A 16,280-nucleotide genomic window follows, 5' to 3' on the forward strand; every position below is an offset into this window, starting at 1 on the left:
CCTCCCGAGCACCCTCTGGTGCTTGCGGATCCAAGTCCCCCACCTGGTCTCTCCAAAGGACGCCCACCCAAGTCCCCTCTGCCCTGCCCCACCCCCGTCATGGACCATGCTCGTGAGGAAGGGCTTATGCCCCTTATTTATGAACCATTTCATCCTAACGTTGGGTACAGAATAAACTCAAGGAACCTCCACTGGTCCTGAACTGTCTGTGTCCTGGGGAGAGAAGGGCGGGGAGGGTGTTCAGCCCCTGTCCCTGCTGGGACAGCTTTGGGAAGTTGGGGCCTGAGCTACCCTCTCATAGCGGCCGGCTATCCACATAAACAGGAGGGCCGTGGCAGCCTGGATGCCAGCCAGCAGGAAGAAGTACAGGTCCATCCGGCAATTGTTGATGTTCCCTGGAGAAAGGAGGGGTTGGCATTTGGGTCAAGCAGGGCTCCCCCAGGACTGGCGGCTGAAGCCATGTGGGGAGTGGGTGGACAGACAGCCCTCTCGTCCTGTGCTGCCTGCGAGTCCCCATCAGATGTTCTTTCAGGGGCTTAAAACACAAAGACCCCAGAGAAAGTTGACCCTTCAGCCAGAACGACAGACTTCCAGAAGCAGGAAGGAGCCTTGGAGGTCTGTCGAGTACACAGATTCCCTTTTGACAGTTAGGGAAACTGAGGCCCAAGGCGGGGAGGCCACATGGGCGACTGGCCAAGTTGGGGCTAGAACCCGGTTCTTCCGAGTCCAGGCTGCTATTTCACTGGGCCTGGGGTCAAAGCACTTAGTTGCCACCTCTCCAAGCCTCCCACCACCCAGGTCCCAGTCCCCGGGGAGGGCCCCACACTCACCAAAGTCCTTAGGGCAATAGAGCCAGCCCCCGGGCAGGGACAGCAGGGCCACAAGGCTGGAGCCCAACAGCGAGCCCACTCCCGACAGGCAGAAGAAGATACCCATGATGGCTCCCTGCATGGAGCGCGGAGCCTCCGAGTACGCAAACTCCAGGCCTGCAGAGGGACGGGGGGAGACCCAAGCAGCCGCTGGAGGAGCAGAGATGGGGTCTGCCCAGCCTCCATCCTGGCCTCCCCAGCATGACTGCCCACCACGAGGCTAGGATGACCCCCGTGCCCCCTTGCCTCTGCCCTGCTCATCTAGTCCCCTGGCTGAACACCTCCGCCTGGATGCCCCCCCCATTGCTCTGTCACCCCTCCTCCTCGGTCTCCCATATCAGGGACAGCACCCCTCTCTCCCCTACCCTCCTCCACCCTCCTTCAACATCATCGCCAAATCCTTTTGATTTAACCTGAGAAACTTCATGTCGGCCCCCTTCTCTGTTCCCTCTGCCCCAGGCCAAAGCGCTGCCCTGGTCATTTACTGTCCAGCCCCTGCAAATGCCTCTTAAACCACCCCCCTGCTTCCTGCCTCCCTCCTCACACAGCCAGATGGGTCCGTCTAAAAAAAACTCTAATGGGATCGGGATCCTCTCCCTGCCAAAGTCCCCTTGGGGGCGGGGGGGGCGGTGGAGCTGTTGTTGCCCTCGGCAGAGACTTCAACATCCATCCAGGTTTGGCCCCATCCGTCCCCGGCCCCCGCACACTCCCCACAAGGCTTAGCTCTTCGCATCTGCTGTTCCCCCTGCCTGCCAACATCCTTCCTGCTACCAGCTGAGTTCTGCCCTCCCCGCCCACCTGCCTGCTCCCCACCTTGTCCCAGGGACTCTCCCTACACCCTGAAGTCACCGCTACAGCCCTCCCCTGGGTTTACTGTCTTCGTGACCGTCCCCCCAGCCAGTTCTGAGTGAGTCCCACAAGAGCCTAGCCCTGGGCCTCCAGCTGAGTAGCTCCTGCTACTTGGCTGAGCAAAGAGCCCACCTCCACTCCACAGCTCCGGCTCACAGCCCGGCCAGGGCCGCAAACGTCCTGAGTTATTAGTGACCCTCAATAGAGATGAGGGAAGGAGGATGGAAGAACTCCCTCTGCCCAGGGGCCTCAGAAAGGGCTTTATGGAGGAGTTGGCATTTAGGCTCAGCGGTGATGGGGAAAGCGGGGTTCACTTTGAACCTGAGGCACAGGGAACAGCACCCGCACAGACACAGGGGATGAAGAACACAGCACCAGGGACGATGTAGGAAGTCGGTAGGGAATGTCTTAACCACCTGCAAACCTCCAGTGCCTAGACTACTGCCTGGCACAAAGCAGGAGCTAGTGAATCTCCCCTGGGTGAACTCGGCCCCACCCAGAAAACCTGGCCTTCCTCCACCCCCATGAACTCCAGAAGCTGGACCCGTGAGACCTCCGACTTCGAGGCAGCACCAGGCAGAGCCCGTCATTGGCGTGAGAGCAGGGGAGGGGGCCGGGGTACCTGGGATACTGGCAAAAATCTCACTGATCCCGATGAGCAGGTACTGAGGGATCTGCCACCAGATGGACAGCGGAGCTGCGTAGTACACATCCTTCCCGATCTGCTGGGACACCGTCTGGTTGTGATGGACGTACTGTAAGCGCTCCATCTCCAGGCCTCCTTGGGTGGAAGGGGGTGGGGGTAGGGGATATAAATAGCCAGGCCCAGCATCGGAAGCTTAGCCCAGGGCAGAGCTTGTCTCGTGGTTGGTATTCACTAGGTCACCAGGGACCGAGTGGCAGGAAAGGAAAAGCACACACGGGCCTGGGGGCAGGCTGGAGGTCCGAGATTTGAGCTTCAACTCTTCGACTTTTGCCTTGACTGCTAAGAAGCTCAGAATGCAGTTTTGCACTCATAAACAGGAACAGCTTGTGTTAATTGAGAGCCTGTTAAGTGCTGGGCATTTAATATGCATTCTTGCAAATGAAGACAGACAATTTTAGGCTAAGCAACCAGCCCAGGGTCACCCAAGCTGATGAGGAGTTGGCACTGGATTTGATGTCACAACCAGCTTCTGGTTTCACAGCTAGCCCCATTTCCCTGATACCACGGGAAATCCAGAAGGGTTTTTAACCTGGTTCTCAAGCTTATTTTTACTTCCTTCCCCCTCGTTGCTTAGGAGACGGCTGTGCTGTCATGGCATGAACACTGGATGTGGTGAGAGGTGATGTAGGTTCCAGTCCTGAGCCCTGGCACTGGTTAGCTGTGTGACCGTGGGCAAATCACTTAAACTCCCTGAGACCCAGCGCTCTCATGCAAAAAGTAGGAATAAAATTCCCAGGATATGGGGCGCTGGGTGGCTCAGTCATTAAGCTTTTGCCTTCAGCTCAGGTCATGATCCCGGGGTCCCAGGTCGAGACTCGGATCTGGCTACCTGCTCAGCAGGAGGCCTGCTTCTTCCTTTCCCACTCCCCCGCTTGTGTTCTCTCTTTCATTGTCTCTCTCTGCCAAATAAATAAACAAAATCTTAAAAAAAAAAAAAAAAATCCCAGGATTGCTACGGGGATGAACTAGGACAAACTGCATTAAAGCACAGGTTGAAAAAGAACCTAGTTTGGTTTTTGTCCTTGCAACACAATCCTGGTTTCTGAGCTTTGATTCCCCTGGCTCCTCATAATCCAGGCACAGTGCTGGGTGTCTCAGAGACGTCGCCTTTTTTTAATCTGCACAACACTCCTGCTAGACTACATTCCATGAGGCAGAACTTGGGTCCTGCTATGGGGCTGAACGAATTACTATCCCCATTGCAAAGACGGGGCTCAAAGTCGTTTAGTAACCTCGGGATCACTGAGTTGCTGAGTGAAAGGGACAAAGGTTTGTGCAGTAGCATGAAAGGCTTCGTTACTAGGACCCCTTTGTCATAAATGGCTTCAAATCATTTTGAACCAGAAGAAGGAAGAGAATAAATAATAAATTCTTTTTTTTTTTTTAAGTGTCTGAGTGTCTGAAAAATTCTCCAACACATTGATTGGGTGCCATGTGCATTATTCATAGCAATGAATGAAAAAGGAAAAAAAAAAACCTGTCTTCAGGGAGCTTCCATGCCACTGGTGAAAATTTTTTTGCATCTCTTGGCCTGAGTTCCCTCATCTGATGAGCGGAGATGGGACTAGAGGAGGAAGGTCCCCCTCAGCTCACACCCCCTGGGAAGCCAAGACTGACTGACACCCACGGTGGGAGGGTGTACATGGCCTAGGCCCACGGTTCCAGCATCAGCCCAAAGCAGAGCCAGCCTCCCTCCCCATGTCCCTCCACTAAGGCCCACACACCTGCCACAAGGACAGAGGCAAAGCCGAAGAACATCCCCACGGCCATCTTCTGCAGGGCCGAGGGAAGCAGCTTGCACCGCAGCAGTAAAGGGTCCAGCAAGTGGTCCTTCACGGGCACCAGGATGAGCACCACCACGACGTTGGCCAGGAGGAGCCAGGCTTCTGGGATCTGGGCAAGAGGGGGGCCAAACAAGATGGGCTAGCAGTGCAGAAGGAGCTCTGGACAGGAGCGGGGAGCGCTGGCCTCCTGGGTGATCCAAGGTCAGCCCTTTCCCCTCTCTGGAATGCACCTTGCTCCGATGGGTAAGTCGGGGATGGGATTAAATCAGAGGATGGCAAATCGGTTTCTCTGGCTTCTATCGGTGGGAAAATGGCTGCCTGGAACATTCTTGGGCTCTGCATGAAAACATGTCAGGATGGACTAGTGATGTCTGCCCTGGGCAAGGAATGAAGGTATAGTGGCAAATGTCACACCCTCAGCTCTGAGGGTCTTTGATGTTATGAGTCTTTGACATGCCAAGGAACTGGTTTGGCAAGTTCTGGTGAAAGACAGACATCTGGGCATCCAGGCGTCCCAGAGAGTGAGGGAAGTCAAGGAGAAATTGAGGGACCCAAGCACACCTTGAAGGCGCTGAGGGCTGCCTCAGAGCGGCAGTGGGTGGGAGCAAAGCTGGCCCCGAATTCTCTGGAACAGCTGAGCATCTTGGCAGGATGCCCGGGCTGGGGCACACGTTGACCCGTCCTCCAGGTGCTTTTCCTGTTCCCTGAGGACCCCCTGCCCCTGGGCGTGGGAACAGCTTCATGGCCTTCTGTTTACGGAGGAGACACCCAGCACCGCCTGCCGTGGGGGCTGAACCCCCGCCTGGCCTCTTACCTTGTAGCCGCTGGACTGAGCTCGCAGAGCCGCGGAGCTGTTGGCGGGGTTGTCTGGGAAAATGTTCGGGATGCGGAGGTGAAGGCCCTGCAGGGCGAACGTGGACTGCATCTGCCAAGAGGGGCAGAGCCGTGGCTGGCGCAGAGCTGGCCGCCTCCCCCTCAGCCCGGGAGCCGGCCAGCGCCTCGATGGGCGTTCTTCAGAAGGAGCACCGGGCTGCCGGACAGGGTCCTCTCCCCCAGCCTCAGGGGATGTGACCAACCACCCCCCCATTCTCCTTCCTCCTCAGGAGCCAGGCCGGGTCAGGGAGCCTCCTTCGCTCTGCTTCCAGGCCCATGAGCCCTATGTGCAGCCTTATCCCAGAGCCTGGGCACAGCTGGTCTGACTCACATTTGGTGTCTCCAGGGCCTGGCACAGAGGAGATGTGGAGAAATGTCTGTTGACATGGGGAAGATAATGACATGGCTGTCCCCACGGGGAGCTCTCCCTTGACACTGAGGCCAAGCTGCATCCCACGGGCTGACACAGCACAGGCCCCGGGTAGGTCCTGGCCCACCAGAATGGCTCTGGGCAGGCTCTAGGGAGCCCACTGCCACACTGGGCATCACCCTGTTAGCTGCTCTATAAAACTGGGAGACTGGGAGAATCCCCCCAGGAGGGCCTGGGGCAGGAGAGGGCACTCAGGGTGCTCAGGACAGAAGCTATCCACCAACTGGTGTGTAAGGATGTCAGTATTCTGAGAATCAGCAGCGGACGCATACACACACCCTCCTCATGTCCCTGTCCCCTCGCCTCTGTGTCACCCCAAATAGCAGGCTGGTCCTACACAACCCTCATATTCGGTAAATGCAAAACAAGCTTCCTAGGAAGGGGGTATGGAAGGCAAAGGCCTTGTCCTCTGGGGGCTAAAAGTTGGGGCTATAAGCTGCTGCCCACTGCCCACCCCCACCCTCCCCCTGCAGCCTTCCCCTGAGGAGATGGCTGGAAGCAGAGACTCTCAGACAGGCTGGGTACCAGTCTCACCTGAGAAGTTTACCCTTCTAGAGACTTCCCCCCACAGTCTGGGGTGGGACATGGAATCGGTTTCAAAAGCTCTGCAGGTGGTTCTGAGACACAGCCCGGGTGGGGGACTCAACCCACAGAGCTCACCCCTGATTGGCTACGTGGCGTTGGGCAAACCTGGGCTTCCGTTGCCACGTCAGAGGATCTGACTGCTCTTGAGCTGAGGGAAGCCTCCACATCCCCCGTTTGGCACATGAGGCCCAGACAGACAGGGTGACATTCGGGGCACTGGGCCTCAAACCCGTCTCCAGGGTTCCTCATGCTATTCATTACCGGGATGGCTTTGTGCCAGGCCCTTCATAGCCACAGGTCATGCTGCAACCCCCTGCCTTCTCTTCCACAAGCTCTGGGCTTCTATGGTGAGAGCAGAGGCCTGTCAGGTGACCGGGGAGCCTGTGCCCCCAGAGCGAAAGACCCGGATGCTCACCTGGAAATACACCATCCAGTAAGGCACCAGGGTCACCATGACTGGCAAGAGCTTCACCAGCACCTGAAAGTTGGCTATGTCCTCTTGGGAGGAAGGGCCAGTCTGGGGAGACCTCTGGTTAGGCAGCGGCTGGGTGCCTTGAGGGTCTCTGTGGGGTGATGGGAAGCAGCAGATAAAATAGCAGCCATCACCACCCCCACGGCCACCATTATCTTGCTCCTCCATCACCAGTGGTCACCTCTGAGATCACCCATCTCCTCCCTCCACCAGGAGCATCACCTTCTCAATCATCACCATCACCACCATCCTCGCCATCATCATCGTGAATGAGGTGATCTCCCCACAAAGCCAACCTCCCACCAACTGTTCATTACACTCCCTGTCACTGTGCTTACTGTACCCTTTCTCGCATAGGTGGCTGATCAAGACCCCTCCCTCCTGGAGCTCGAGCCCAGCGGTCTGGGGGAAGGAAGACCAGGGACTGTGGTGAGCAGAGTGTTGGGGAACTTTTAGCCTCAGTATCAGCGTCCCGTGGGAAGCAAGGAAGTCCCAATCCAAGCCTGACTCAGAGAGAGAGGGTGGCCCAGATCTGACATACCCCAAAGCACCCCTATTTGCCATCATCAAGTCCATCCTCCTCAACAGGCAACATTACAGCCCTCTCCCTACGGACAGAGACAGTGGAGAGGTAGGGGTGCAGGGGAAATGGTCAGGAAACAGGATAGATTAACCACTGCTGTGACCTTCCCCCTTTGCCCTTTGTCTGGACAGGTTTCTAATCCCTTCTTGATCTAGAGCCTTGCCTCATCCTTTGAGATGCCAAAAAGGGCAACACCAGTGCAGTCATTTCTAAAGATGGCCACTCTTAGCCTCTCCCCTCCCATGGTGGGATGCCACTCCTCCACCAACGGCCGATTCGCTCCCCTGCCAGGAATCCAAGCTGGCCTTGTGGCTGACCCACGGAATGAGCAGAAGTGGTGGCTCGGGAACTCCAAGCCCGATATCAGACTCTAAGACCAATAGTTTCTGTCTCTTTCCCTTTGGAACGTTCACTCTTTGAAAGCTCCCTCTCCTACAACCCACCTTGCCGTGAGGAGCTCCAGCCACAGGCATGAGGCCCCATGACGGGGGACGAGATGTGGACTACTAGCGACGTAAGTGAGCCATCTTGGGTGTTTTAACCCCTTTGGCCAGATGACTGCAGCCCCCCCCCATGACATCACAAGAAGAAGAAGAACTGCCCGGCTGAGCCCAGTCGCCGTGAAATTGTGACAGGTAAGAAAACGCAGTTGCTTGAGCCACTGAATTCCAGGACGGTCTGCTGGGCTATGCTGGATCGTTAAAAGGAAACCCCACAGCAAAGCAATGCACCAGCTCGGACAAACATGTGCTGCCCCTTTTCCATCTAGATCCTACTGACAGGCTCCGTAACCGGTTCCAGGGTCTAGACACAGGTTTGCTTAGCATAAGTTAGGAAGGACAGGGGCTGAAGCAAGCTGGTGTGCCTGTGAGAAGCTGTTCAGAACCTTCCTCCCTGGGTTGCCGGCTAACTCAAGGGGAGCAAGTTTGGCAGATTTCTTTTTTTTTCCCAAAGAATTTATTTGTTTATTTGACAGACAGAGATCACACACAGGCAGAGAGAGAGCGAGGAGGAAGCAGGCTCCCCACTGAGCAGAAAGCCTGATGCGGGGCTCGATCCCAGGACCCTGAGATCATGACCCGAGCTGAAGGCAGAGGCTTAACCCACTGAGCCACCCAGGCACCCCTTTTCTTTTGTTTTTAATATTTTTATTTATTTGAGAGAGAGAAGAGAGAAAGAGCATGGGCAGGTGGAGGGAGGGAGGGAGAGGGAGAAGCAGACTCCCCGCTGAGCAGAGAGCCCGATGCAGGACTCCATCCCAGGACCCTGGGATCATGATCTGAGCCGAAGGCAGACGCTTAACCTACTGAACCACACACGTGCCCTCTTAGACTTTCTTACACTTAATACCAGTGTGGCATTGGATTACTTATCTTATATCCCAACAGCCTGCACTGGTACCATCGTCTCCATCACCAGCCAGCCCTACCGCCTTCGTCAGTCACCGCTGACTTAGCTTCATCGAGGCTGCTAGCAAACACCTCCATCTCGATCATCACTGTCAAGACCATGAACAGCATCCCACTTTCTACAGTGAGCCCATCAGCCGCACCACCGCTGCCGCCACCTTGACCTCGGTCACCATCCTCTGTCATCCTCGCCACTCCAGCCCCCAGCACAGCAGGCTGTCATAGAGGACTACCACGGGAGTTGACCCTGAACATCCTTCCAACTGGTCCATGCCTCCCCCAGAGGAGCACAGCACATGTCCATGCTCCGTGGCCCTCTTCCCCAAGAGCCCCCTTCTTACCTGACAGAGTGTTGGTGCCACAGCCGGGGACAGCAGCTTTGGAGAGCGAGTTTAACCATAGAGGACACTTGGCTGCCTGTGGGAGGCTTGGTGACGAAGATGGGGGTGGCAAAGAGGAAGATGAAGAAGGCCAGGCCCACGCAGCCCACGGGGATGCCGTAGCCCAGCAGGAAGTCGATGTTCTGTTGGATAAAAGCCACCACCAGCAGCGAGAGCACGGCACCCACGTTGATACTCCAATAAAGCCAGTTGAAGAAGCGACGGCTGGCATGACGACCAAGATCCATCACCTGCGGGGCAGGGGTGAGAGTAAGGGAGGACCGGGGGCACCCTGCCACGAGGTACTGCACCCCCTCTCCCACAGAGACACTTTCCTGGTCCCTGATCACTAAATAGGCACTAAATAAATATTGGTTGATAGAATGAATAAGCCTTTCCCTTGGGAGTCACTTGTTAATGATCAAGATAGTTTGGAACAGCTGTTTTTTCATGTCCATGGCACACCGTGCTTTTTAAATTTTCACCAAGAAGTGCACACAACAGATGTCTTTGATGTCACTTTGTTCATTTCTGGTTGGTTTATTCCTTTGTCTTCGACTGAATGGCCTACAGTATGCCTCACCTTTATAATCAGAAGAAAGCCAATAAAGATCAGGTCTATTTCACATTATTAAATGTGGTGAACAGTTAAAAGTCTAATTGAGAATTTCCTCTGCAATTTGGAAATGCTGAGTTTTCTCCTGTGACCCATCAGCCCGTCCCTTCCCCTCCTCTTGCTCCTTCTGATCTAGGCCCAGTCAAGCAAGGTTGGCCTATCAGGGAAAGCAGAGGTAGTCTTGGACACAGCCCCAAGAGCAGGTTCTGGCCTGACAAAAAAAGAAATCAGTCCCCCCCCCAGCAAGGGCAGAAAGACTGAAAATCTTTGCCCAGGATTTGGATCAATCTGCAACAGTCAAGCCCCAGGCCCCCTTCCGGTCTGCTGGTTTGGGTCAGTGGTGCTGGCTGATCCTACTTCTCCCAGACCCTGGTCCCAGTTTCTGCCCCAGCAGGTCTGGGGCTGGGCCCAGGCATCTGCATTTCTAAAAAGCAGCGAAGACTAGAGGTCAATTTTCAAAGTGATTCTGTACTCTTACATCTGTCACCTTTTCAACAAACCACATCTCGAAATCCACTGGTTTTCCTATCTGTTAAGCTTGGCATTCTGTGATTGTGTTGGGGAAAAGGTAAGTTTTTTTTTTTTTTTTTTTTTTGCCTTTCTAAAAGTAAAATTATAGTCTATACAGACGCGTACTCTTAGAGATTCTGGGGGCTCCTCTAGGCATTAGAGGGGGAAGACCATGTCCACATGAGATTTTTGCTGTTGACTTTCAAACAGAAAATTGAATAAGCCCTATTATGTGCAGGCACTTCCATTTATTAATTGGATGTAAATTAATATGACAATTGCAGCTCTAAGAGGGAAGACCAGGCAGCCCATTCAGGATATAAATGAGCTCTCCCAAAATGAGCACTTTGTCAAGAATGATGGATGGCCCTTTCTGAAATCAGCAAGTGTGTTAAAAACACGGCTCCTAGGTATGGCTGTCTGCCAGATGGTGCGAACCCTTCCCACCCACACAGCCTCCATCTAACTGCCCTCCTGAATTCTGCAGCAGTCCCTCACTGCTTTGGGGTACCCGCTCCTGCTGTCCCCACCCACTCTCCATTGCAGCCAGAGACAGTTTTAAAGAACTCAAATCTAGTGATGTCCACCCCTGCCTGGAATCATTTCAGTGTTTCCACCTTGTCCTATGGGTCAGGTTCAGACTCCCGAGGGCAGCCTAGGGCACGCGGGGGTGTAGTGCACATCAGTGAAAGAGTAGAATGAAGGGAAGAAGAGAGATTCCTATTGACAGATGTTGGGCGTCTCCTAGTCCGAAGGAAGGTCAACAGTAGCCAAGGAATGGAGAGGGTGCCCTGGGGGCACCAAGTCCCCCGTCATCAAAGGAACCCCAATAGCCTGGATGAGTAAGTCCTTGGCAAGGACAATGGAAACTGGGTAGGATGCAATGATTCTTTTAAAATATCCCCTTTATGATGCTGGATAAATACAATTAAAGAACATTTGAACAACAGAGGCAATAAGGGAGAAGTACAGTAAGTCCTGTGGCCTGATCACACTATTGTGACAGCCTTTTCCTGTTTCTCGTTTTAGCTGACTCCTAGTCTTTTCAAAGGGCTGTAATCATATTCTGTACTCAGTACTGCCTTGCTTTTGCTAACACCCTATGTGGTTGTTTTAAACATATTACATATTACTTAAACTTATCGTCTAATATCCCACTGAGTGAAGTTATCAAAATATAACCCTATCAGGGGTGCCTGGGTGGCTCAGTGGGTTGAGCCTCTGCCTCGGGCTCAGGTCATGATCTCAGGGTCCTGGGGCTGAGCCCAGCATCGGCCTCTCTGCACATCAGGGAGCCTGCTCCCTCCCCTCCCCACCCCCACCCCCACACAAGCCTGCCTCTCTGCCTACTTGTGATCTGTCAAATAAATAAATAAAATCTTAAAAAAATTTTTTTTCTAAAAAAGGAAAATATATACTGCCATTTCGCTGGGCCTTTATTCATTTGGTAGATATTTATTGAATTTCTCCTATGTGCGGCACTCTGTCCAAAAGCAGAGAGAAAGGCCTCAGAGGCTGAGATATTTGCCCAAGTGCTCATGGCTAGTGAGAGACAGAGCTGGGATCTGAACCAGTCTATGGGACCCCACCTCTGGCTCTGCTGGTTAGGAAGGAGCTTACTCCTTCCCTATCCCCCAGATTCCCTAGGACACATAAAGATGGGGCTCCTGGAGGGGCCTGAAGTCCAGCTACCCTTCCCACCCCTTGACCTGCTCCCTATATGACCTTGGACGGGTTGATTCATATACTGAAACCTCAGCGTCCTCATCTGTAAAGTGGGCATAACACCACCACCTTCCTCCTGGGTAGTTAAGAGGATTAAAGGAGTTAAAACATTGAAAGCAGCACATGGTCCAAGAAAGCCAACAACGACGGTTATTACCATCGCAGCCATCGTTATTGTTGTTAGACCTAGCACCCCCTCTTCTTTCCAGTAAGGAAACCGGGAGCAGAGAAGGGGGGACGTGGTTTGCCTGAGGTCGCTGCTGGCTCTCGGTCTCGGCTCCAGGAACCGCGCAGATCCTGCGCCCTCCCTGGACCTCGCCAGGCGCGCGCCCGCCACTCACCTGGTCCGCCCCGAAGGAGGTGAGGTTGCTCCTGATGGAGCTGGCGGCGAGGGCGAGCAGCAGCAGCCCGGAGTAGAGGGTGGGCGCGCAGTACGGGGTGGGCGAGATGCGCGTGCAGTCGGGCGACCGGCAGGCGGGCGCCAGCGGCAGCACGGGCATCTCCCCGCAGAAGGAGCGGCGGCCGTCGGCGAAGGCGGTGGCGGGCAGCAGGCTGGAGGCGACCAGGTAGAGCAGCAGGCTGAGCGTGATGGCGCGCGAGCGGCCCAGGTACGCGTCGGCCAGCCAGCCGCCCACGGGCGCCAGCAGGTAGGACGCGCCCAGGAAGACGAGCGCGGCGCGGGACGCCTGCTGGCCGTCCCAGTTGAAGCTGGCGCTGTTGAGGTAGAGCACCAGGTTGGCCGAGACGCCGAAGAAGGCGGCGCGCTCCAGCGTCTCCACCAGAAGCACCGCGGCCGCCGCGGTCCGCCGCCACCGTCGGGGCGCCCGCGGCCTGCGCGCCACCAGCGGCCGGCGCTCCTCCCGGGCTCCCCGCGCGGCCATCCTCCGCCTGTGGCCCTGCCCTGCGGCCCCGCACCCTCAGTCGGGCTGCCCTCCTTTCTCAGCCCCTGTGGCTCCCCCTCTCTGCCTTCCCGTCCCCTCTGCCTGTCTTTCTCTCCCCCTCCGGCCTCAGTGGCCACCCAGCCTCTACCTCCCCGGCCCTAACCCTCGACTCTGTCCTCTTTCCTCCACCCACCTTGACTCTTCCGACCCCCCACCCTTTCTCCCCCTCCTCTCAACACCGCTGCCCTCGCGGCCGACCCTTCTTCGCCCCGCCTCTCTGCCCCTCCCCCTCCTTTCCTGTTGCTCTCCCCGGTCGCCCCGGCTTAAGTGTCGTCCCTTACCCCTGTGACACCTGGCCTACCCTCTGGGGAGGGGACCCTCCCACAGGGCTCACTCTGCCCCCACCGCCTCCTCCTGGCCCCTCCCCTGCCTCCCCTGCCTCCCCTGCCTCCCCTGCTTCCGCTGCCTCCCCTCCTCCCTGGCCCCCTCTGGCTCTCTGTCCCGCTCAGCCTCTGTCCAGCTTTCTGCTTCTTGGGAAATTCTGGCCTCTTCTCGGTTCCCCTTTCTTGTGGCTGGGCTGTGTCACATGGTGCCGTGGGGTGCACAGGAGAAATGAAAGCCTGGGTCACAGGGTCCCTGTCTGCCCAGCTTTCTAAAAACCTCCCTTCTTCCCCAACCTACTCTTCCTACCCCCGCCTCTGGAGCCTGAGGAATTGTTTCCATCTTTCACTTTCATTTCGTCCCTCCATCCCACTTTGGCTGCATCTTCTTCCAATCACAGTCCAAAGCAACAGCAACAGAACTGGAAATGCCATTTGCACTTTTTTGTTTTTTTGGTTCCCCCCTCCCCGTCCCTGCCCACTTTACAGATGCAGCAACCATAGGAAGGGAGGGTGGGGATGACTGTTTATGATAACTGAGCTGGGGGTAAACCCCTGCTAGGGCTCTTGAGTGATGGGGAAGCTCTCCAAACACAATTCAGATTGTGTAACTGCTACTGGGAGGAAGGAAGTGGGGTCACCTTCAGGAAGCATGTGGCATCATAGAGGGCCCACAAGTGAGTTGAGATTGGGAAGGGTCCGCCCTCAGACTTCATCTAGACTGGGCTCAGCACTCCCTCCGCGGAGCCCTGCAGTGCGTGCCTCTGCCGTCTGCCCTCCTCCAACCTCAGGACAGCCCCATAGCCACTCAAGTCCAGCCCCAGGCCCCTTCCTTCCCTACCCCTGACTGCTGAGCTCTGCCCTCTCCCAGAACTGCTCTTCCTCCGGATCTCCGCATGGCTGGTCTCTTCTCTTCACTCAGATTTCAGCTGAAATGTCTCCTCTTCATAGAGACCTTCCTGGTGGTCCTAAGTAGTTGTCTGCTGAATGCCCAGCACTCTCCATCTGTCACTCTGTCTTGTGTTCGTGTCTTCAGGGCGTACAATACTCATCCAGTTACGGGTTTATTGTCTTCCCTGATAGAATGTGTATTCCACTGAGTCAAGGACTTTGTCTTTTTTTGTTCTTTTTTAAAGAATTAATCTTTTTTAGGGGCGCCTGGGTGGCTCGGTGGGTTAAGCATCTGCCTTTGGTTCAGGTCATGATCCTGATGTCCTGGGATGGAGTCCCGCATCAGGCTCTCTGCTCAGTGGTGAGTCCGCTTCTCCTTCTCCCTCTGTGATCTCTCTTGCTCTTGCTTGCCCTCAAATAAATAAGTAAAATCTTTAAAAAAATTTAATGTTTTTAGGGCAATTTTAGGTTTATAACCAAATTGAGAGGGAGGTACAGAGATCGTCATACACCCCCTATCCCACTGTTCCCCATTGCTAACATCACTCACCAGAATGGTACGTTGTTTACCGAGGATGAGCTGACACTGACACATGATAATCACCCTAAGTCTATCGTTTACCTTAGGGCTCCCTCTTGGTGTTGTACATTCTGTGGACAACTGTATGACGACACGTACCCGTCATTTTAACATCAATAGAGTATATTTTACACTGCCTTAAACATCCTCTGTGCTCCTCTTCCTTATGTGCCTGCTCCCTACCCCCACCACTTCCAAACCCTGGCAACCACTGAATTTACTATCTTTGCTCCTTTTCTGGAATGTCATGACATAGCTGGAATCGTGCAGTGGGTGGCCTTTACAGTTCGGCTTCTTTCATTTAGTAACACACACTTAAGAATCCTCCATGTCTTTCCGTGGCTTCAGACCTCATTTCTTTTGAATAATTGTCTGGATGGACCACAGTGGATCCATTCAGCTACTGAAGAACATCTTGGACACTTCCAAGTTTTGGCAATTACAAATAAAGCTGCTACCCGCTTCCTCATGCAGATTTTTGTGGGGATGTAATCTTCCAACTCCTTAGGGTAAATACTAAAGAGCATGATTGCTGGGTTATATGGTAAGAGTATATTTCATTGTATAAGAAACTGCCAAACTGTCATCCAAAGTGACTGTACCATTTTGCATTCTCCCCAGCAATGAATGAGAGTTCCTGTTGCTCCATATTCTTGCTGGCCTTTGCTGTGGTAGGTGCTCTAGATTTTGGCCGTTTTAAGAGGTGTGGAGTGGTCTCTTACTGATGACAGGCTTTTTTGTATTAAAATGAGATAGGGGCGCCTGGATGGCTCAGTGGGTTAAGCTTCTGCCTTCGGCTCAGGTCATGATCTCAGGGTCCTGGGATCGAGCCCCATGTCAGGCTCCCCAATCAGCAGGGAGCCTGCTTCCCCCCCACTCTCTCTATCTGCCTGCCTCTCTGCCTATTTGTGATCTCTGTCTGTCAAATAAATAAATAAACAATCTTAAAGAAAAAATTAAAATGAGATAATCGAGGCCCGTGGCTGGCATATCATAAGAGCTCAGGAAATGTCTGCACCTTAATTAGCTGACAAAGAAAACAAGTGTTTAGAGATTGCCTACTATGTGCTGGGTGCTGTTCAAGGGGCTGGGGATACAACAGGGACCAAAAAGGACTCAAACCTCTGCCCTTGTGGCAGTGATGTCCCAGTGCTTAGGGAGATAGACAAGAAACAAAGGAAAAGAGGGGAATGAAACAGAACAGAAGGTGCATTTAGTGTCACATATAATAAAGGCTATAATGAAAAGTAAAGTTGGAATGAGACGTGGAGACAACAATGGAGGCTTTTTATTTTTATTTATTTATTTATTTTAAAGATTTTATTTGTTTTTTAAGATTTTATTTATTTGTCAGAGAGAGAGAGTGAGAATGAGTGCAGGGGTGGGGAAGGGGCAGAGGGAGAAGGACAAGCAGACTCCCTGCTGAGCAACGAGTCCAAGGCAGGACTCGATCCCAAGACCCTGGGATCATGACCTGAGCTGAAGGCAATGCTTAACCAACTGAGCCACCCAGGCGCGCCTAAATTAAGGATCTTGAGAAGAAGCACTTAACCTGGATTATCCCAGTGGGCTTTAAATGCCATCTACAACCGTCCTCATAAGAGCAAAGCAGAGGGAGGGAGCACAGAGCCGCCCAGAGGAGAAGGTGCTGGGAAGACAGAGGCTGACAGCAGATGTTACAGCCGCAAATCCAGGAATGCCAAGGCACTCGGGCCACCATAAGACATGTGGGGACAAGGGGCAGACTTTGGGAAGGC

At 54.2% G+C, this 16,280-nt stretch overlaps 1 protein-coding gene across 2 annotated transcripts; it reads right to left on the reverse strand.

Annotated features, from left to right (window-relative positions):
- Positions 1–110: 110 nt before the first annotated feature.
- Positions 111–13,127, reverse strand: SLC15A3 (solute carrier family 15 member 3). 2 transcript variants are annotated; one of them, XM_032879145.1, is made up of 8 exons: positions 12,133–13,127; positions 8,902–9,191; positions 6,512–6,659; positions 5,023–5,109; positions 4,149–4,317; positions 2,341–2,499; positions 831–986; positions 111–395 (listed from the first exon to the last, which is right to left on the reverse strand). In XM_032879145.1, the coding sequence occupies exons 1-8, from the start codon at positions 12,670–12,672 to the stop codon at positions 241–243; spliced, it is 1,704 nt and encodes a 567-aa protein (XP_032735036.1). In that variant the 5' UTR covers positions 12,673–13,127; the 3' UTR covers positions 111–240. The 2 variants fall into 2 exon arrangements, with proteins under 2 accessions (XP_032735036.1, XP_032735035.1); XM_032879144.1 differs by having other exon boundaries at positions 5,023–5,133; positions 12,133–13,126.
- Between the last annotated feature and the right edge of the window lie 3,153 nt (positions 13,128–16,280).

The sequence above is a fragment of the Lontra canadensis genome, unplaced genomic scaffold (genome assembly GCF_010015895.1).
Source record: "Lontra canadensis isolate GAN:19392208 unplaced genomic scaffold, GSC_riverotter_1.0 scaffold66, whole genome shotgun sequence".
Lineage (NCBI taxonomy): Eukaryota > Metazoa > Chordata > Mammalia > Carnivora > Mustelidae > Lontra > Lontra canadensis.

Coding starts and splice junctions, on each gene's coding strand:
- SLC15A3 (XM_032879144.1), bottom strand. CDS start 12,672: ATGGCCGCGCGGGGAGCCCGGGAGGAGCGCCGGCCGCTGGTGGCGCGC. Junction 9,192..12,132: donor CCTCCTTCGGGGCGGACCAG/GTGAGTGGCGGG, acceptor CCTGCCCCGCAG/GTGATGGATCTTGGTCGTCA. Junction 396..830: donor CTATTGCCCTAAGGACTTTG/GTGAGTGTGGGG, acceptor TCCTTTCTCCAG/GGAACATCAACAATTGCCGG.